Raw genomic sequence first — 23225 nt, forward strand, 5'->3', positions numbered from 1 at the left:
TGAAGGATATTTCAAATATTCCTACAGTGATATTGAGAATAAATAAAATAGTGACAATATGATATGCTTGCTACAAATATTTTTTTTATATAATTGGCACAAATGTGAGTAGTGCATAAATGACAAATTGTGATAATATACACTCTTGCACCACTGGCAATGATAAAATCATTTTTGAATCTACAAGTATAACATTTTGCATGATTAGAGCTTTCAGATAATTCTATATATCTTTATATTTACCTTCTGTAAATGTTTTGGTAACCCTGGCTGTTAATAAAGCACATAACATATTACCAAAAAATGTTTGAAAAAAGACCATGTAGAGAGTGCTGCTATCTATCAATATTGGCTAATGGGACATCTCAAATGTTAAATGTTCAAATGGAATTACTCTATTCCGAGTTTTCTTTGTTATTTACAGTAATCATATTGTAATGCTGGTATCAGCAACATTTACATATATTTGTTATTGTGTAGAAGGAACTAAATTTGATTTATAATGAGAAAAATTCCTTATGGAACACCTGATAACAAATATTTTGTATAGTATATTTGTGGGTATGTGATTAAAAATAACAATATCTGAATATGTGATAATAATCTAATTGAACTGAAATTAAGTATAATCTGAATAAGTGTAAACATAAACATAAACAAAAGGAACATGAACATAATAAACACAAATATAAACTAAATAAACATTTAGCTTTGTTATTGTATAGCATAATGATAAACGTAATTCTAGGATTAAGACATGGAAATGCCATACTCACTGCATTGTTCCGTGGCTTCCAGGATCTTGTGTGCCGGGTTAGTTTACCCTGAGTGAACAAATCTCTAGTATCCTGCAAAAGAGCATATTACACTGTTATTAGTTACTTTTGTGGGCAATAAACACATGTGTGGGTTTATAAAGTGGGTTTTGAGGTGATGGCTATGTTGCCCATAGAGAGTTAAGCCTTGCAATCCACCTCCACTTTGCGATTGATTAACCAGTGTCTGCTGATTATCAGTAGCAGTCTACGTGAAATGTTTTTAAAATCAGCCAATCGCACATGCACACTATTACGTTAGTGTCCATGTAACCGCACCGAAATCGCACCAGCGACCCTCAGCAAATGCAGTTGGTCAATACCATTAACATCAATTAAAATATGTACTGTCATGTCACTAGTTTGAAAATCATATTAATGTGGACAAAAAAAATCATGTTAGCATGTACTGTAGCTCAAAATAAATTATGTTGTCAAGATGTGAGAGACACATTAATAATAATAATTATTATTATTTTTATTATTATTTTATTTATTTATTATTATCGGTATCATAATAATAATGTATTATAATAACAATAATAATAATAATATTATTATTATTATTATTATTATTATTATTATTATTATTATTATTATTATTATTGTTATATTATTATTATTATTATGCTTTTGCAATTATCATTGTTTCTCTAGTAGGCATCTTGTACAGGGACATGTTCCCTTTTTTGATTACCAGACTCATTACATTTTGAGCGAAATAAAATTATGAATTATGAATTACATTAATGCGAATATTGACAAAATATAAAAAGTACTAAAATGAATGACAATACTAAATAAGCTGCCTAAACATTATGTTAAAATTATATATTGTTACTATTAGATTATAACCCAAGGGATGAGGAGGCTCATATGGTAATTTGCATGGACATGCATTGCTCTGCGATGTACAGTTCTATAATTTTTGAGAGGTGTTTTAATTATAGGAGCAATAGTAATAGTTGGTTTATTCTACAGTAGAGGCATTCACTAATGACATGACTATATATACTGTATGACAAAAATAATCTGACTAAACATCTATCAAAGATTATTAATCATTGTTATCATTATTGCTATATTAGATTACAATTCAATTATTAGCAATATCAACAGCACCATCTATTTTTCATTGGCAGTGATTGACAATTAGCTAAATACATGATTTATCTCAGTGTCAGTAGAGATCTCTCGGTCTGATAGCTAACTGTACCGTATGTCTGAGAGGTTAAATGTCATAAAAAATGAAAGGAATTTTTATGAATATGATTTTATGAATATGATTCAGGACTACGATGGAGGACAGGAGCAAGTTTCCGACTTTTTTGTGACTTCACACACATAAGCAACACACATAAATGATCACAATTATATTGACAATGACATTAATTATTTTGCTTTTACTGATGGTTCTACAATACAACTCGGTAATTGGCTTTAATATTTATACTAACAGAGAAAAAAAATTCACATTCCACTCAGTTGCTTTTCACATGTGAGGTTATCAACTGCTATAGTAGTATGCTTTAAAATGTGATACAGTCATTGGTCCAACATGTAAAATACAATGTAGAAATTCAATTTCCATTGACGTACACAAAATAACAAAATATTCACAAATGAAACCCACCATGAAAATGTCATAAAATTGATAACTTGCATACTGTAGAAGACAGTCCTTATTTTCTCGCAAAAATACTACCTCATGTAGATTTGACAAAAGATACACTACAATATTGGTGTGAGGCTGAGTAAAAATTTGGGAGATAATAATGCTGGATTATTGTCGTCAGTTTGTTGCACCATTATTTCATGGCTATTGTTACGGACCTTTCTAGAGTGTCAATGAAACTAACCAATCACAACACTGATAGGTATAAGCGCGTGTCCAACAAATACACGTGTTGTCCCACAAACGGATATGTTTAAGTACATTTACGCTTGTTTAGTGCGACCCTTGACAATATCCAAAAGATGGGCCTTAGCGGAAAGGTTCATTATGCATGAGACTACTGATGAGAATATCAATGAAATGTTCAGCAATTGCATGCACCATTATGCGCCATAGCTGATGCGAGATTATGTAAAAATATGTTTATACAGATGAATCTTCAACTATAATGCATTTAGCCATAGCATCATCATTTATGGTTGCTGTGAGATCATGAAATGTGAGAGTATATGAGATTATTGAAGAGAATAGCAATAAATGAACCTTAACTAATACCCACAGTCACTGCATCATCATTTCATTGCTGAATGTATGATCATCTCACAGGAGATAAGAGTAGAAATATAAAAACTTTTAACTGTAATCCCTTCAGCCACTGCATCATCATTTCATTGCTGAATGTATGATCATCTCATGTGAGATGAAAGTGGAAATATAAGAACTTTTACCTATAATGCCTTCAGCAACTGCATCATTATTTAATGGCTGAATGTATGATCATCTTACATGAGATGAAAGTAGAAATATGAGAACTTTTACCTGCAATGCCTTCAGCCACTGCATCATTATTTCATGGCTTTCTGCTGTCAGTATATGCTCCTTGCCTCCTGTCCTATAATACATGAATATTTAATTAGATAAAAGAGATGTAATTTTAAAGGCTGAAAAAGCAAACCTAATCTATTGTACAAATGATGAAACAGGTAATTTATTAATATCATTTCATATCAGTTGTGAAATTCATTAGTCATTGAATACAATAAGGAAAATATGAATATTCTTTTGGATTTACATAATTGTAAATATATTTGTTAACACCTGCAAAAATATAAACTTTTAATTCTCTGAGTTAATATTTTATTGTTATATTACTCATTTATGTTTGTAAGTGTAAAATATTTTTGCAAAGTATAGCCAAAAATATCATGATTTCAGCATCATCATTACATTGTAGTTTTCCTCACACGCAATTTAATCTTATCTTTGTCACCATCATCCTAATCAATCCCTAACACGGCATAATTATGAGCAATATTAATTAATTGCATCATATTACCAAATTCTTTCGCTATCAAACAAAACAAACAGAAGCACAAAAAATTTAGCCATGTAATTTCTACGAAATCCAATTACTGCTCCAAAATCCCTTAGTCATGCGTGTAAAAAGATGTCACGGATATTATGGATTTAGCATGAGAAATTTTTCCCCCACCCCCTTCAGTCTTGGTAAAAGAACCCGTCCCCACGGAACATACAATTTGCATAATTGTATTCGTACAAGTAGATTCAATATATTACAAAACCGAGTCAATGCATGTTTTTTTAAATCATATAACATAATGTAGAGTGTGCCAAGAACCTGTCACTTATTTAGTACACGAATGTGTAGAGGATGGGGGACCTTTAATAACGCAATTACTTCGAGCAAATCTGATCCATGTTATTAGAGGTTATGTCATACTGTAGATGGCAGTATGGCATTTTGAGCTAGTGTGTTGCATACACTGCAGGGGGTTCCAACAAATAAACAACAATAAACAATAATAACAAGAAACACTTCCACTGCAAAAAAAAAATTAAACAATTTCAATATCTTATATTTGTTTAAACCATATTTATAGAGGGTGACCCTTCCAACGCATCCTAGATCGGCTGATATTCAGAAGCCCTATTAAATAAATGAAATAATGTGATGCTTTTATCAGCTAAGTCTCTTTATGAGGCTTGGTGTGGTGTTGGTTTTAGTTTGCTATCATAGGAATTGAACCCAATACACTCAGATTAGTAGGCAAGCATATTAACCACTGAGCTATTCAAATGGAACTACTGTATTATAAATATTTAATTAAGTTATTTGTTTTAAGAAGTGAATACAGGGGCAAAAAATATACCATGAGGAATTTATCCTTTGTAGCAGTAAATATTTAATCCAATGCGAATGTGGCTAGTATTGCACAACTTTAAGAATGATGAACAAAATGTGTAGCTTCATTATTCTGCTGTAGAACAATATAAAAGAAATGACAGTCAGCACTTTTAAGACTAACTTACATATAAAACTTAATCTCAGAGATTAAATATTATACAAGTTATAGTCTTAAAAGTGCTGCTGTCATTTCTTTCATATAAGGATTAAAGTCAAGGGTTTAGCCAGAAAAACAAAATAGGCCGTCCAAAATGGAAGCCAGTGGGTGTGGCAGGAAAACTTATCCTTATTTAATTCGAATGCGAACATGACTAGTTTAAGGTCACAATTACATAAAATTCCAGCATTTTGCAACAATAAATAGCAATTGGAAGAATTTAATCTAGTCTTTAGTTGAATTAGTATACTGTAAATGGTTCTTCAATTCTTTTTCCTGTCATTAAGTTTACAGTATATTGAAGAACTATTTATAGTATATTGTTTAAAGGTTTGCATGGCGAAGTATAATATATAATTAATGCTTGCGGTACACCACGTATATAGTTCTGAAAAGAACTGTTGTTGTTGGTTGAGAACGTTTCTCAACGTTTCGGTTGACTTGCTTCAACCGTCTTCAGGATATTATTCTCCTGAAGACGGTTGAAGCAAGTCAACCGAAACGTCAAGATATTCTCAACCAACAACAACAGTTCTTTTCAGAACTATCTACGTGGTGTACCGCAAGCATTAATTATATATTTACAGTATGCTATTAAATACCACTCCCAGCGTCAAAACCTGTGTCATGGGAAGCAATAAACACTACTCACAATACAATATCTTAGTAGTAGAATAATGTAAAAATGTTTTCCCATAAATAGAGGCTAAGGGTACTGACCTAGCTAGCTAAAACACATCATTAAGATTAAGCATACCTAATTAGATAGTTCCAATTATACTTTATTTAATTACCTAGTTGCAATAAAATTCATAGATAGGGGGGACACAAGTAATTATAGTAAGCCAATGTGTTTAAATAATTAACAATCTGTCTGAGAAGGAAATGATGTCTAGGAAAGAGATGATAGTGAAAAAGTAAGTACAAAGGAACAATAAAATTTGCAATAGGCAATTTCAAAAATTAGAGTTTCGTCACTGTTTATTTCCTTTTTTTGTGATTATTTTGTTATTAAGTTGAAAAAAATTAGGTGGAAAACATTTCATTTTATATATTCGATACTTAAAAAATCACAAAGACTGTTTGTAATGATTAAAATGATTGCTTGATTGATTGGTAGATAGATAAAAAGATAAATGAACATACTGATAGATGGATGGATGCATTGATATATGGATGGATGGATGGACGGAGTGACAGATAGATGGATGGATGGACTGATAGATGGATAGATGGCCTGACAGATAGACAGATGGATGGATGCACTGACAGAAATATGCACTGATAGATGGATGGACTGAAAGATGGATGGATGGATGGATGAATGGATGGATGAATGGATGGATGCACTGATAGATGGATAGATGGATGGATAGATGGATAGATGGACTGATAAATAGATGGATGGATGAATGGACTGATAGATAGATAGATGGATGGACGGACTGATAGACGGATGTATGGACTAATAGATGGATGGACAGATGGATGGATGCACTAATAGTTGGATGGACTGATACTGTAGATGGATGGAATGATAGATGGATGAATGAATGGACTGATACATGGATGGATGGATGGACTGATGGATGGATAGATGGATGGATGGATACAGTGATAGATGGATGGATGGATAGATAGATGGATGGAATGATAGGTAGTTAGATAGGACTTGTATTTCATGTATTTGTGGTGTTTTTAATCACGATCATATGGTAAAACAATATGAAATTATTGAATAAGTTTTCCCGAATAAATAAAGTGACTGCACTAATAGATGAATGGACTGATAGATAGATGGATGGATGGATGGACTGCTAGATGGATGGATAGATGGACTGATAGACAGATGGATGGATGCAGTGATAGATGGATGGATGGATAGATAGATGGACGGATGGAATGATAGGTAGTTAGATAGGACTTGTATTTCATGTATTTGTGGTGTTTTTAATCACGATCATATGGTAGAACAATATGAAATTATTGAATAAGTTTTCCCGAATAAATAAAGTGACTGCACTGATAGATGAATGGACTGATAGATGAATGGATGGATGCACTGATAGATGGATGGATGGACTGATAGATGGATGGATAGATGGACTGATAGATAGATGGATGGATGGATGCACCGATAGATGGGTGGACTGATGGATGGATGAACTGATAGATGGATGAATGCATGGACTGATAGATAGATGGATAGATGAATAGATGGATAGATAGATGGATGGATGAATGGAACAATAGAGAGATGGATGGTTGGTTGGATGGACAGATTATGGATGGATGAACAGATTGATGATAGATGGATGGACAGATGGACGATAGATAGATGGACAGCTGCAAATATAGATAGATAAAAAAGGTTGAAAATTAAAAATGTATAACCTGGTTTGATACTGTACAAATAATTTTATAAATCCAATTTTAAATCATGTGTTTATCATTTAACACAATGTTTAAAGCATGGATATACAAATATGGTTAAAGTAGAATGTGATGCTACACAGTAGGCTCTGTATCTATCTGGTTTATACACATTAATGCTTATATAGCCTTCCTAACAGGATGTATGACTGTTTACATTATATAATCTCACTGGAAATATAAATCAACTTCTAATCATACCATACTTCAATATAGTATTTTTTAATTTGAACTTCAGAATATTTTTACAAATGGTGAGAAACTTGATTATCAATGTTCATATGAAAAACCTCTAAAAACATGATATTAAATTTCTTCAGAGGATAAAGGTCGTCATGGCATATTCCTTTCAAAAATCCTTCTTGTCAGGAAGTTTAGAATGAAGGTAAATGTGTATGGAACCATTTTGTGTAGAAATCCACTTTGATGGGAAGCTCCGTCTTGGGACATGTGACACACACACGATTGTGAGTCCCTGAGCTTAGCAGGAAATGAGAAGGCTATTACTCAGTGAGTTATCATTTTCAGTGGCAGATAAGCCAGCCAGGCAGCGCTGCCAAAGATACGTGATGACTAAAACAATGCTTGTAGTAAACCTTCACTCACTGAAAACAAACGCCAACAACTAGATTTAGAAGATTTCTAATCTTACGTTCATTCTCCCCAAAGAATTCAAACATCTTCCTCGGCTGTGTTAATCTAATATTTAAATTTACTGATTTAACTGAACATTGAACTAAAGAACGTATTAATAATATCATTTGACAATAGCCATTGATAAACTGTCAAATTTTGAGTACCCTATAATCTACCACAAAAAGTTAAAAATAGGCTACTGTGGTTGATTTTATTTTACAAAGTAATAATATTTTTTAAAATTTTGCAATAGAGATAGAAACATTTCTATTTCAATATTATAATAATATAATAAATAAGATTTATATTAAACACTTTTTTTTGTTTTTGCAATGTTTTTTATCTTTTTAATTTGTCCTCGTGTTGATAATTTTATAACAAATTCAGTTTCTACTGCTATGTTTTTAAAATTTGTTAACAGGAATAAATATAGCACTTTAATAATTATACCATTTATATATCCATATCAAGGAAATGCTCAAAACAATTGAGAAAATAAATAGCGGAAAAGGAAAAATTCATAAAACTAAAACCAGTAAGTATCCTAAAAACTATCCAGAAGCAGGGGAACCAACGTATTAAACTTATTTAAAAAAATTTTAGCCTCCAAAATAATGTAAACTTTTCAATTTATTTTTGAATATTTCTGTGTCTATATTATTTTTGAAAAAAATTATACTTTTCCAACAATATTTATATCATCTCAATTATTATATCACCTTTGTACTACTTAGATATTTCAAGCCAGATACTCTACAACAAATATAAAACATTTGATTTGAAGACTAAACTAAAAATACAGCAGTTGCAAAAAATTAATAGTACTGAAAAATTTTAAGGCAGAAACTTACGAAATGAGGAACTGATTGGTGTGTTCAAGAAGCAGTGAGATGCACGCATCTTTGATGTCCACGGCAGCTATTGGGTTTGACTGCTCGCTACTTGACTTATGAAAGACCAGATGGCACTTCAGGGGGTCTACCACAAACCAAAAACGCTTTTTTTTTAGTCGTCCTAAAGCTGAAATGACAGAGAAAGTAGTCCTGAATATAATAATTGAAATACTTTATTGAATATAATGCATGATATTATCCAGAAAATCCAAATGGCTATATCTGACCGGTTTGTTTCATTGACAAAGATTTTTTGTTGAGTATTACTTTCATCTGGTTGGTTCGTAAAATATATTTCATTGACAAAGGAAATTAACGTAAACCAGAGTGCATTAATTTGCAATAAGTTATCCATGTGGCAAACAAATATTACCTATTGTTCAGTTTAGCAACAATATTTGCGTTAATATAATTTAGATTCAATTTCAAAAAATATTAATTATAATCTTTACCTACATAAAGTAAAAAAATAATTGTAGACTAAGAGAATTCAAAAACTTCATGAAAACATTTGTTTACGAAAAAACCATACTGAGACAAGCCGAAGCAAAGTTGATTATGCTAGCGCGCATCAAGGTAATTACGCAGCCATTTTGTTTTGTCAAGTATTTACCAGTTTTCTATTTGTCTGGCTGCCTTCGTTAAGTAGGATTTTAACACTGCACAGGCAGGTGTGGTTTAACGAAGTACGACTGGTTGCATACGGTCACTTACAAAAAAAAAGTACTGTACACTTTATTTCCTTATTCAAAGGGTCTCAATTTATCAACTTACTATCATACAGTACTGTTTATGGGGTGGCCCAGTGGCATTTCTGCAGTGATTAAGTTAACATTAGTTGGATATATTTTGTTCTGATTTGTTTAAATGCTTTTGTTATTTAGACCAAATAAACAATAAAATTATCTTTTCAGTGAGGCAAAGGTCACATCAATTAAATTGTCCATGATTTACAGACTTTCAGTAAAAGCAAAACCTTTTAATGATTACCAAGGCATGCACAGAATATTGTACTGTAGAAACAGTATTTAACAGAAAGTTGAAAATATGCAAGAAAATCATTATGTTTCTTGAATTTTCAATCCCTTATCTAGCTTCTTCAAATTAATGTATAAACTGAATACTGCATTTGTTCGAATAAATGACCCAATTTGAATTATTCCCTGCATATAAATGCCCACGCTAGAGCCACATTTGGAATAAAATGCCTTGTTTGAATGAATGCCCCATGGCATTATTTTTTCCTCGAATTAACACTCTAATGAAGCCACATCATGCTCAACACATCCTATTAACGTTCTACTCCAGTACATTTTTTCTAGTAAACCAGGTTGGAATCAATAAGACTTTGTGCTAACGCAAACACATTCTGTCTATTTGAGTATATATATATATATATTAAACGGCTCCCTCAAATAAAAGCCTCCTCAAAAACCGTCAACAATAAATGGCCCAGGCATTTGAATAAATACGGTAGTCCAATTCCAATGCCTACTGAACAAGATTTTGAGAATATCAACTAATGATATTAATGATAATAATATTTGAGTATTGATTATAGTGAAATCTTTCATTTCTTCTTCTGACCCCTATCATATAATCTGTTTAGGCTTTGTCTCCTCCCTTTATATTATTATTTATTTAGTAAGAGTAAATACCCAAGGAAGATTTCTAAATGTTTTCCTTTTATCAATTGTTGTTTAATGATTTTTATATGTTTATTGAATAAAAGTGATTTCAAATAATTATAAAATATCGGGTAGGTTGGACACAAAGGGACCCTTAGCGGAGAAGAAAGTTACTGTACGAGCTAGTCCACGCCTCTACAAGTATGATGATCCGCACACATCAGAGGCCTGTGCTTATCAAAAATAGAGAATAGGTAGATAATGATAATAAATATAATTAAAAAAATGGTAAGAGATACTTTAATAACCCTGAAGATATTTTGGGCAGAGACAGATATCTGTCTCATTCCAGTCACGTATCAGTGTGCATACATGTTTTTCCATGCCTAAGTAAATTACTCACATTAATAAAATATGAACACTGCTAGTACTATATCCTGTCGCCATTAGCGGTAGCTCTATAATTTTTGTTCTCATAATTCTATGTGCAGAATATTCCAAATGGTGAATTCGATGCACTTTATATGAGGCACCAAGATGTATTATCACAACCAATCACAGAATAGAAACCCCAAATATTTACATTTCCAAAGAAAAGGTAAACATCCTGTGGTTTTCCATCCTGTGATTGTTTGTTTAAATTTTTATTTCATTTATTTCGTCTTCGACACAAACATAGCAAAACAAAGAACCGACACTTGATGTAGATGGGGTTGTCAAAAAGTGAACTGAATCAACTATCTAGTGACTCTCCAACAATTTTTGATAAATGATTAATGTGGGCACAAAAAATTAATTAATGTAAAAACATCAGAGTGCTGAAATTTATAAAGGGAGGTTCAAAACCAATCATTGAATGAAGAGGCTCAGGATAATTATATTTTCAACACAATATAAAAACTGCAGGAAAAAAAAATACATTTTCCAAGCCAATAACATTCAGTTATAAAATATCCAGAATGCATAACGTTTAGTTCAAATCACTAAGGACGAAATAAAATCTACTCCCACAGCTACAGTAGCAACAATCTACAAATTTCAAGATTTCCAATTAAAATACTGAAAAAATTCTCTTAAACATAATCTTTCCTAAAGTAAATTTTTTTTAATAATATTTTTCTTGTACATCTAGATTTTTAATGAATTTATATTTACTTTATATATATTTTATAAAATTGTGTTTTTTACATCTTTCCTTTATGTAGATTTTACTTCTACTGCTTTCTTTTTTGTTTCAACCATCTGGCTTTGTTCTTTTCTGTTATCCTAGAAGGTGCATAGAGACAAATGTTATATGTGGTGCGAGGGCATGGGCTGGCGGATGCAGACCCATTTCCTCATGATAGCAAATTAGTTCCGCTGAGTTAAAATACTCAAAATGACCATTAACTTTTCATTGGAATGAATATTTAGTTACACATTTCTCAATTTTCGCACCCCACAGTTCCCCATTCTCAATTTTTTCGCACCCCTCTTCTCCCCTGACCACCACCAACACCATTCCCCCCCCCCCCTACACCTCTAGATGTGTATAAGAGACAGCTAATGTACTGTAAAAGTGGACAACCACTGACCATTGATCAAGCTATGGTCCATAATAAAAAAAACTCATGATGCTGAATTTTAAACACTGCATGGTGAAATGCAAGCTTGGCAACTTTAATACAAATGCCACATACAGAAATTATCACATTGAAGTACAAGGTAAATACCAGTATTCAATCAGTGTACTTGAACCCAAAAAAAAAAAAAATTGGCTCAAGTTGAAGGAAGTGTCAATTTTCCGGTTACCTTTATTACCGAAACCTTGGAAACGGCTACCCGTGATTCACGAGTCACCACTTCCCAAACAAACAAGTTCATCATAGTCTGTAACCAGTGGCATATGAATAACAAACTTGATTTTTGCTTTGCTTTGGTTTATTATATTATACGTTTTGACAGAATAGATACTATGGTAGTGGTTACATAGTCACTTGGGAGACTGAAGTTTGTTACCATTTATAAATAGCCTTCTTTATTGCAATTCATTGTGAGTGAGTGGATTGGGGAAACCCCTAAATTGGGCATTAGCTCATCCTGCCATAAGTTAAATAAATGTTTGTACTGTGTGTAGTGTAAGCAGACAAAAAGGTCTTAATTGCTCATAAAGGCAATAAAACTCAAATTTAAATTGAATTTAACTTTACCACAACCACTTTTTATTCAGTAATAATATTTTACATACTATGTTGTGAAAAAAAATAATCTACAATGTATGAAATTTATAATTATTGGTGGAAGTTTAGGAATCAATTCAGTTTTCTCACTAAAGAGACTTAAACACAAAACATTGATTTACATATAAATGTGCCAAATAAAAAATCCACATTTTCTACGACTAAAAAAACTTCCTCACTCTCTAAAAGCAGTGTTGAGAGTTTAAGATAAGAAATTACTCTATTTTAGAAAGCCCCTTAATATCAACTTCTACTGTAACACTAGATTGAGAAAAAAAATCACAGATGTGATGGTGCATTAATACAACAAACTATATTTAATAGTCTGTTCAAGTGGAGAAGTTAAAAGAGAAACCCGAATTAAAATAAATATGATAAAAGTTCCTATAAATACAAAACAATGCATCAATTGTGAAATAATCACAAGCAACAAATGCCACTTATTATCATTGAGTCATATGATGATGAGTCTGTTTCTAAATGGAATTTTCCACAGTTTAAAATATCCATAAGCAAAACAGTAGTTTTCATTAAGATCTGAGTCATAGTATGTTTTTTTTATCTTACCTCCGCCTGGCCGATGGTACAGGTAACCGGCTTTGCCAGTCTTCAAACTGTCTCCCCCTGAATCTTCTAACATCTTGGGGAGATGAGTATACCTAGTCATATTATAAAAACAAATTACATTACATTACGGTATTTTATATATTTTTTATATCTTTTATATACTTCCTTTTTTTATACTGAAAAGTACCTTCAGTCAAAAAAGTTCAGTTAAAAAAAAAAGCATAAAAAATTAAATGAAAGTATATTATTACTTATCTTATAACTTATTTTATAACTGTATTAAAGTATTTTAGTTTTTATATGTTCACAAATTTAAAATTTACTTTGTTGTTACCAGATAGATTCTTTAAAGTGTCCCAATTACATTTGATGAGGGTCCATTCAAAATATATGTTTAAATGGATGCTGCTGGGGTTCCAAGTACAGGTAGAAAGCACTTCTATGAGTTTTATTTTAATGACCATCGGGTTAGTTTTCAGAAGAAATTTGCTTGCTCTAAGACGAGACCATGCTGATTTCTGGGAAGTTCCCATTCTTTGGATCCTATGTTTTTGCCTTATGGAATCATCCAGAAACCTAAATTATCAATTATCTATTCATAACAAGCTTTAATCTTTAGTCTCGGTTAGGCAAGTACTTTTAGCATAGGAAACTTAATTGATACAGTTAAAGATGACATCACATACAGACTACCCATTTTTAGCATGGTCACTAACCTTTTGGACACTGTTGATAACCAAGAGGAAATTGATAATTCTTGATGAAAAAGGTCATACATGAGATTACTGGGAAACTCAATGTTATGATCATAGATAATTACATGTTTACAAATAATTTATTAATTTTGAGCTTCTAATACTACTATTTAATAATGTGATTTACTATCAACTGATCGGTTTTAAGATATTTAACTTCTTTTTAAGAGAAATATAATCTATAACAGGCCTACCGAGATAAACATATCAAATCATAAAAAATAAGGAAATGCTAAGCATTATCATAAATTATATAAATAAAAAACTCACATGAAAAAAATTATAAAAATAAAAAAATACTTACATGGATAAAAACAATTTAAATACCAAATATAAAATGACTTACAGGCCATAATATCAAAATGATTGAAATTCAAACTATACATACATTTCTTTCTTTTTTTTCTAATGTTTTTCTAAATGTACACACATCATCATGAACCTACAGATTATAATTTCAAATAACATAGGATGGTTAGGGGGAGTGGGTGGATGCACCCACCCCAATGTGGCAGCAAGCAAGTTTAACTAAAAGTGGATTAAAATAATAAAAATGACTATAAGTTTTCATTGGAATAGGAAGTTAGTTAAACATTCACAGTCTCTCCCCCCCCCACCCCCTGCTGAAACCAGCCTATGACTAAATTTTTTAAAATATTCTGTTTAACAAAACATAAAAAGAGATTCTATTATGGCACAAACATCACGTCACAGGGGTCCCAAGTGTACAAGAAGTCACTGCAAGCGATAATCTCCTGGGATAACCCATCTTTCGTCCGCCACTTACCCCCACACCCCAGCCTACACCCATGCATGCACAGCAAAATCTAATTTGGTGGTTAAGAAACCTTGTTTAACAGATCTCCAAGATTTGGATTCATCCAACTTGGACTCTTAATGTCATACAGCCTCAATTGTCTGTAGGCCTGGTAAACAAACCCAAATTGCAACTAGATTGACGAGTTAGGTGATTTGCTTGTCAGGCAAAAGAAAGGCCATGGCGATTTAAAAGTATGAATTATGAAAAAATACCGTAGCCAGGTTTTTCAGACTAGCCAGGACAAAAAGTGTCGTCAAAGATTTAACAAAAACGTGTAGGAGTGGTCAGAAAAAGCTTCATTTTGACTATGATGACATCATCAGTCAAAAATGAAGGAAACATTGTGAAAGGAAATTGCCTTAACTATAACATACTCAAAGATGGAAGACGATCGATCATGAATAAGTGAGATACGTTCGAATAAATATTAAAATAATGACGTCATATATAAGAATTAGGTTTTGTTGAATGCAGATGGAAATATGATGACGTCACAATGTCCTATCAGGCTCATGGGCTTAAGTTTAAGAATAAGTAATAAAAATTGGGGTCACCTTTTATCCTATAACTGTTTGAATATAGGCATGATTTTGGCAAATTTTCAGTGTATGTCGACAAAAACGCGTGCAAGGATTTGTATGTTTCATGTGCACGTACGGCATTGCTATTGGCCCTAAGATGACTGAAAAAGAATGGAAATATGTGAATACAGTGTCAGGAACCCAAAACATGTAAAAAAATGAAATTTCCAGCTTTTGTTGTATGTGCTGCATGGCGCCAAAAATTAGAAAAATATTGAAATGATCAGAATGGCCTGAAATGTGCTCTAATTTAGTCAAAAAGTGATTTCGAGCATTTTAAAATTTTGACGCACACGTACACGCGTTATGATGCGCGCACGTAAAATTCAGGTACATGACATTCAACTTTGACCTGAAGTTTATAATATGCTCACTAAATATGATTTCGAAATGGCAATTGGTTAGGATAATATAATCGATGTAAAAACGCAAAATTGCGCGTAGATGACGTCACGCATGACTGGTCACATTGAAAAGCTTATTGTGACTTACAGGCCAAGCCAAATGTTCCTTGAAGCTGCCATGTGCGCAGCTTACAGCAATTTTGAGATATTGTGCGAACAAGAAATGGGGAGAAATGTAGAATAACAAAAAAGATCTCTGACAATAACAAGAGGTGATCCACTCAGTGAAGCGGATCACCAATAATAATTAGGCCTAGGATTGGCTGGCTACTGTAATACTACCACAAGGACTGTTGGCAATGGTATAGCATAGCACTGCAGTAGACAAAACAAAGTTCACAGATTAATAGAATTTTTAAAGTTCTATTAATCTGTGAACTTTGTTCTAATAGAATGAGAACAAGCGCCACACAAGCCACCAGGAATATTTTCGTATCAACAAAGAATATTGAATTGGTAGTCTGTTGGTTCCCTAAATAAAACAAAGTAGGAAGTAACTTTGACTACCCTAAATTAAAAAAAGCCACAGAAACTGTAACTGCGGTAAAATTAAATCCGTTTGTTACCTTACCTCAGCTGAATTCCGTTAGGCACCACTAGCTCGCACAGCTCAGCCGTGCAAATCTCCACTGCACCCCGGAGTTCTTGTTTGGCTTCCTCCTAAATCAGTGTTCATCGATGGAACTCTCTTGTGGCTTCCCTATCGATTGACATTGGCCAGAAGAAAATTGCTACACAAAAATAAAGTATAATACCGGGAACTAAGCTGACCTTGCTTAACTTGACTAGGTATTTACCTCCTTTTCTGTTGATCAACACTTTCAACACCGACTGACTTGCGGCATTCACTTCCAGAAAACTAAATGCAGCAGCAGTCCAAAACATTGCTTTATATTTGAAATAGAGGGCGCAGTAACGAATTTTTAAAATATCATGTTTGGCAATTTCATCAAACTATTTTTTAACGATACTGAATGTTGCCAAGAGACGGTTACTTATTACCGTATAAAATTCAACCGGGAGGTCATTATAATTATCCTGATTATACCATTATCATCATCATCGTCATTATCATCATCTTTATTGATAATCAACATCAACACAATCAAACATCATCATAAATACCATTATCCCCATCCCCATTATCTTTAGGGGGATATTATTACCAATACTGTAGTACCTTATTTATTAATAATTGTATTAAGGTCTAATAATATTGGACTGTCATGGTGCCTTGCTCTGCTTCTCAATGTGTGCTAGATACACATACCTTGGAGATTGCACAATATCGAACAGATACAGATCCCCTTAAACATTATTAATCATTCTACTCATCAGCACCATAATCATCGTCATCACCACCTCCATATATTATCATCATACAATAATTAATATCATCAGCATCATTATCAACATTATCAATGCCCCAACACCTCCAGCATTAGTATCATCATTGCCATCATCACCATAAATAACCCTCTAACAATAATCATAACCCCACACTAACACAGAATCCTACAGGGATCTAAACACTTTTGGACTCCCTTAGTTCTTTTAGTTTGTACCTCGGCCCCACCGTGGTTGGGGGTTGACACTGAGCAAATTTTATAAATAGGCACCTAAAGATGCCTAGAATTAGCACCCTCTCTCTCTTGAAGCATTTCTATTGCAGTGGTTCTCACTGTAATAATTTGCTTTTTCCTTAAATGGGAGTCCAGGATTTTCTGAACAGGGGTCCTATCCTTGGACCAGTAATGGTGTTGCCAATGACAAGTATCCAAACAGAAGAATACAATGACAAGAATATTCTGAGCTACTGAGCTTTGTGTATAATGTATTGAGTTCGTTTTAAGTAACCATTCAAACATTTATGTTTATTCATCTAATTTACATATCCACAACATAAACATAACATATTCATTATGTAGGCCTGCTAGTATTGCACCGATTGTCAACAAGATAAACTTGCAGTAAATGACATAAATCAGGAAAGATGAATAAATGAAGAAATATGTAAAAATATAATTATTTACCTACGGATTACAAGTTAATTAAGAAGTGATAAAAGGATGTAGAAAGAGAAAGGATAAATAACGAACTTTATTTTGTAATATTAAAATTTTATGATAATATCATTACATTTAATATAACATTATATTTAAACCAATGAAATATGTTTATATTTTATAACTCAAGTTATTTTAATCTTGTAAAGCACTTATATACTTATGCATTATGTACTATACACATAGAAATAAAAAAATATTGTAATTATTTGGCTTGGTTATGCATCAATATTATTACTTTACAATGTTTTAATTTGCATACTAATAAAATCAATCTTATCAAACATTCATATGCTTTATTAGGGTCTTCAGATTGTAAAAACATTTAATTAACATTAAGAAAGTGCCACTGGGCATAAAAGTGATGACTTTCTTATTTGTGTTCAATTTTTTAAAGCAAAACCTCATATTTTCGATTTAGTTTTATTTATACACGAATTAAGCTTGAGTAATTATTGGGATCTTTCATTCAGCCTATATCATTATCGTGCCTTGCATTAAACCAACCTTAAATATTTCCTTGTAAAACTTTACTTTATGTATGTTATTTATTTTCATTTAATTTATATGTACATTTAAACTTGCCTAACTCAACTTGGCCTAACTTGATTAATTTTTAAGTGCCAAATTGTTGTTTTCCATTGAGTAACGATTTGTAAGTCAAATTTTATCTAAGTCGAACAATTTTTCAATACCATTTGGATTTGACTTAGGCAAGTTCAACTGTATTTGCATTTGTATTTCTATTTGTAACAAAAATAAAATACTAACAGTCAGTAATCACTTTTAGGTAACAACACTACTGAAGAGCTGTGAATGTTTACTTCTTCCACAGTCAATACAGGATGAATTAGACACCAGATTGTGTAAACTAGAGAGCTATTAATAAAATTCACAAATGAGTTCGGAAAACTAGCACCTGTGAGATGACAGTACTGCTGTAGTACCCCTGGGAGGGGATGTGCACGCCCCCAAAAAATTACTTGCGTTCCCACCCACCCCCCTCCCCCAGAAATCATGGTCAAGTAGTTAAAAATCACCTTAGTTTGCGAATTAGCACAAAATTCTCGAAGCAAAAAAATTATGTTCAAGTAGTCTAAAAATCACCTTATTTAGTGATCTAGCACCCCTCACTCCCCCGACCCATCAGTACCCCTATTTCAAGACTTCTATATATGCCACTGTTGCACATTCTGGGTGGCAGTAAGTAAGTGAACTAACTACTCAGAACTATTATTGTAATATAAAAGTACAAGAACTATTTGTTCACTTTCATTAGCTTTTGAAGATACGTATGTACAATTTTTCACCAGAAACAACACAATTATACCAACCACATACATCTGATGAAATGATGTATATATCTCCAATATTAATGAAAACAAAAGCAAAAATTATTGTGTCTCCACATTACTTGTTAGTTATTCAGAATATCTTTTATATCAGAAACGTAATAACTTTTTGTCTGAAAACAATGCATACATTTAATTGGAATGCTGCAATCAAACTGTTAAAGTTTACTATCATGCGTATCATCATTAAGAATCTTCTCACTCTCTCCTGCAGAGGATTCGTCCATGCCATCATTATCATCTCCACCATCATCTCCATCCTCTTCATCATCATCTTCTTCATCTTGATCTGTAGCAGTGACCATCTCGTTGGGTTGTTCAATGATTTCTGGACCACCACCGTAGATTGAGTGCAGATAGTTCCATGTCTCTTTCGAAATTTGACCACTTTCAGCTCCTAATGTGAAAAAAAAACAACTTTGAAATGAACACTGCTTCTCCAATAAGCTTTGCACTAAAGCCTTGTGTACATACATAATTTGAATTATGTTTATCTTTATATACCTTTTAAAACATTAACATCCTGACCACGATTCAGGAAGTTGACTAATTTGCATAAGATCCACCTGTTGAATTCACTGCATGTGTGGTTATAACATTCATTTACGTTTGCTGTACTGTATCATTATATATGGGAGAATTCTTACCTTTAGTATGATGGCCTTTGGAGGCTGCTATTGCACGATTATCAATTGGACCTGGTGGCTCAGGAAAATCTGCATGTAATAAATAGTACACATTTACACATAACTAACAGATATATTTTCAATGTATATTTTCACAAATTATACACACAATAGCAAAGTGATTTTCTAATCTAATCTCTAAAATCAGGGAAGCTTTCAAGATAAATGTCGATCAATATAAATAAAACCAATACTTTCTTTGTGTATACCCTCCAATTCAATTGAATTTAATTGGCAGATAATATCAATTTAATAATATCTCTTCAGTAAAATGTCTGTACATAAGTAATTAAATTCAATTGGCAGATAATATTAATTTAAAATATCTTTTCAGTAAAATGTCTGTACATAGGTAAAAAACCTATTTATTTTGAATGTGTTATTAACTTATCTATATTTATAAATGAGGTATTTAATGTTTTAATTGAATTTTTGAGGGTTTTATTTCTATATCTTATGACAGATGATATTTTTCAAAATACTGACCTGTGTGTTTTGAATTTAAGAATGTTTCCCATTGACGGAACCAACTGAGACTGATGAAGTATACTGTAGTGTTTTGGTCTTCCTCGTCTTGAAACTTATTATGTAGCTGAAAAAAAAATAATATACACATCATGACACTAAAGATACACCAAAGCCACAGAAACAACATCATCAGAAGTGTAGCAGCATCTCAGTGTCTGTCAAAGCAACAGGGAATGGTCTCAACAGACATTCTGGAGTGTCAATCAAAATGAACAAATGCTCACTCAGAACAATGCAGTTGTACCACAAAAACACACAAATTGTCCCACAAATTCACATTCTTTTGTATACTTAAATAGTTATTTCATGGAAACTTTAGAACAATATCCAAGGAATGTGGCTTAGTGAACATTTTATGGTCCCATTAGACAATTTCTAATTCATCACACTTTGTCGCATGGATAAGAGCATTAATTGCTCGACTTATCATCATATTTGTCTGGAACAAGCAACTATTAGATAATATCTGATGGAACATGGTTAAGGCCCTTTCACATCTGTTCAGGTTTCTGTTCATGTCCCAGTTCAGGCAAAACAAAACAGATATCTATTTTATTCATGCTAAAGACATGTTCTGTTCACATTTACTCCGTTCTGGTATACGGCAACCAGCTATAGTTTCCGGCTACCGCATCAAATCTGTCTACGACTGATTTTTTTCTCTCTTGATTGAATATCGGACGATTTCTGACCAATCAAAAGCCACAGTTTCGAAGTGAGGAGAGAGAGTGTGTGTGGTATCAGCGGAGGCAAGATCAGGCCTAAGCCTAGGTGATGATGTTTAAATATAGAAGAATTGCTAATGCAAATCCAGTTACATACAATATTATATGATAAAAGTTCTAAAGATTACAGAGATGAAAAACAGAGGAGCATCATATTTTCCGAAATTGGGGCGAGGTTTAGCCTCACAGGTACGCGACTGAGTAGCCCCATAGAGCCGAGGGACTTCGTAAATGTTTATGCCTCAGCCTAATTGACTCTTCTCCCTTACCTAGGCTAGGCTTATCTTCTACAAAAACCTGAGTAGATTTGAACAGTTATCAGAAAAATGAAACATGAATTGAAAACTTGAACTGTAATCTGAACTGGAACCTGAACAGATGTGAAAGGGCCTTTAGTCTGAAGTCTGATATAGGATTTCCAGTTTACAGGGCTTGCTTTCCATTAAAATCACAGTAAATTGTGATCCTACCTTGACGAATGTCTCCCTCTCTTCTGCGATTCTACGTTTCAGATTATCAAGTTCCTCCTGGCAAGTCTTACAATTACGAAGATGAGTCACGGCTGGTCCACCTCCATACCTGATCGCATGACAAGAACACAACCATTCATATTAGCAAAACTATTAGAATGATCTTAAGAATGTCTAGTACAATGATATTATTTTCCATGGGTAATTTGTTTTAGTTTACACTATAATTTTGATAGAATGTTGGAGAGTGATAGATTTGTTTGTTGAGCTTTTTTTGTCTTTGGCATTCAAAACCATAAAATTACGTTCTATCAATTTTTAGTAACTTTATTCGAGTATTGTCTCAGATAATAACTTATTATATTCTTCTAAACATGTATACCAAAATCAAACCTTAAGTTAAATTTGGCGAATACTAGTTCAGAGCTGTGTCTACAATTAAAATCATTTTAATTATTATACTAAGCAAATGCTTAGCCTATGATGTTGGTGTAGTACTCACCTATTTTGAAGACAATCCCAAACAGTTTGTGGAACCTTAGTAACAAGCTCATCAACAAAAGCAGATTTGCAGGGAGGAACACCTTGAAGACAAAAACTCTTATTTTTTTTTTTTTTAATTCAATTTGAACCACATCTATAAACACTGACACTTTCTACATTTGCAATAATAAACCACTGCTTAAATTTCTGTAAATGTATTTTAAGTTTTTATAATCAGATTACTGTATTGTGGGAGTGGGTTCATTTTCTCAACCTTCAGATCAGGGGTTCAAACTTTTGCTTGTGTTTATGGGCAAGGTAATTTACTAAAGGTTGTCCACCTCCACTAATTAATTGGGTACCTGGTAGGTTCAAACTCCAAAGAGCTAATTACTATAGCAGACTTATTTTGGAATTCTCCACTGGGAAGCTGAGTATGTATGTGAGAAATTCATGTGCTTAAAGTCTTGTTGACATGATGTGTTATGTAAAAAGTGGATAGTTAAGTGCATTTAAAAGTCACTTTGCCAATATATTAAATGATTTTAAATGGTTAGCATTACTGCTGTAAAAAAATGAATAAAGTAAATTGTAAATCGATAAAAAAAAAAAACTGTGAATACAACAGTGGGCTTGCAGTGGTGTATCTAAGTGTGCAGGGAGCACACCCCACCACCTCCAAAAAAAAAAAAAGAAAAAAGAAGATCATTCTTAAGTATTTAAGAATCACCTAATATCAACCAACTCCCCCTCACTTAATCATTGATTAAGTAAGGGGGAGTCACTTAATCATTTCACCTCTGCATCCCCCATCAATCCCCCCATTTCCTAGATACACCAATGTGGGCTTAGTTTTATTTCACTACCTCCATGCTTGCATAAGAAGTCATTATTGGTAATTGGTCCTGGCTCAGCAAATGTCTGGAACTTGTTAAACCATTGACTTGAGATGTAGAAATGCAACAGACTCTGAAAATACATGAACAGAAAAGTTTCAATAAAATAATATGTTTATTTCCTTTAACAATAGGTAGTGACTATTGTTTCAACAGTCTTAAACAAATACTTAAAGCCCCATTCCCGGCAAAATTTCAATTTTTAAGAAAAATCTAATTTTTGTATAATG

At 32.7% G+C, this 23225-nt stretch overlaps 2 protein-coding genes across 4 annotated transcripts in view; both read right to left on the minus strand.

The window, feature by feature from the left end:
- LOC117118591 overlaps nucleotides 1-16651 on the minus strand; it is a 75197-nt gene extending 58546 nt beyond the window's left edge. For 2 of the 3 annotated variants that reach the window (XM_033263219.1, XM_033263216.1), the window contains exons 1-6: nucleotides 16361-16651; nucleotides 13230-13321; nucleotides 8774-8942; nucleotides 3310-3382; nucleotides 777-848; nucleotides 244-270 (exon numbers count right to left, since the gene is read on the minus strand). In XM_033263219.1, the coding sequence (XP_033119110.1) occupies nucleotides 244-270; nucleotides 777-848; nucleotides 3310-3382; nucleotides 8774-8942; nucleotides 13230-13302 (414 nt within the window). In that variant the 5' untranslated portion in view covers nucleotides 13303-13321; nucleotides 16361-16651. The remainder of the gene's footprint in view (nucleotides 1-243; nucleotides 271-776; nucleotides 849-3309; nucleotides 3383-8773; nucleotides 8943-13229; nucleotides 13322-16360) is intronic. The other variant, XM_033263218.1, reaches the window with a different exon arrangement.
- Nucleotides 16652-18948: 2297 nt separating this feature from the next.
- The window catches only part of LOC117118625 (ubiquitin carboxyl-terminal hydrolase 20-like), a 13603-nt gene continuing 9326 nt past the window's right edge, over nucleotides 18949-23225 (minus strand). Inside the window, exons 17-22 of the mRNA XM_033263270.1 lie at nucleotides 22966-23068; nucleotides 22119-22200; nucleotides 21617-21725; nucleotides 20380-20485; nucleotides 19855-19923; nucleotides 18949-19604 (exon numbers count right to left, since the gene is read on the minus strand). Of these exons, the coding sequence (XP_033119161.1) occupies nucleotides 19366-19604; nucleotides 19855-19923; nucleotides 20380-20485; nucleotides 21617-21725; nucleotides 22119-22200; nucleotides 22966-23068 (708 nt within the window). The 3' untranslated portion in view covers nucleotides 18949-19365. The remainder of the gene's footprint in view (nucleotides 19605-19854; nucleotides 19924-20379; nucleotides 20486-21616; nucleotides 21726-22118; nucleotides 22201-22965; nucleotides 23069-23225) is intronic.

This window comes from Anneissia japonica, unplaced genomic scaffold (genome assembly GCF_011630105.1).
Source record: "Anneissia japonica isolate Jap-2015-1 unplaced genomic scaffold, ASM1163010v1 scaffold376_len1572418_cov194, whole genome shotgun sequence".
NCBI classification, from domain to species: Eukaryota; Metazoa; Echinodermata; class Crinoidea; order Comatulida; family Comatulidae; genus Anneissia; species Anneissia japonica.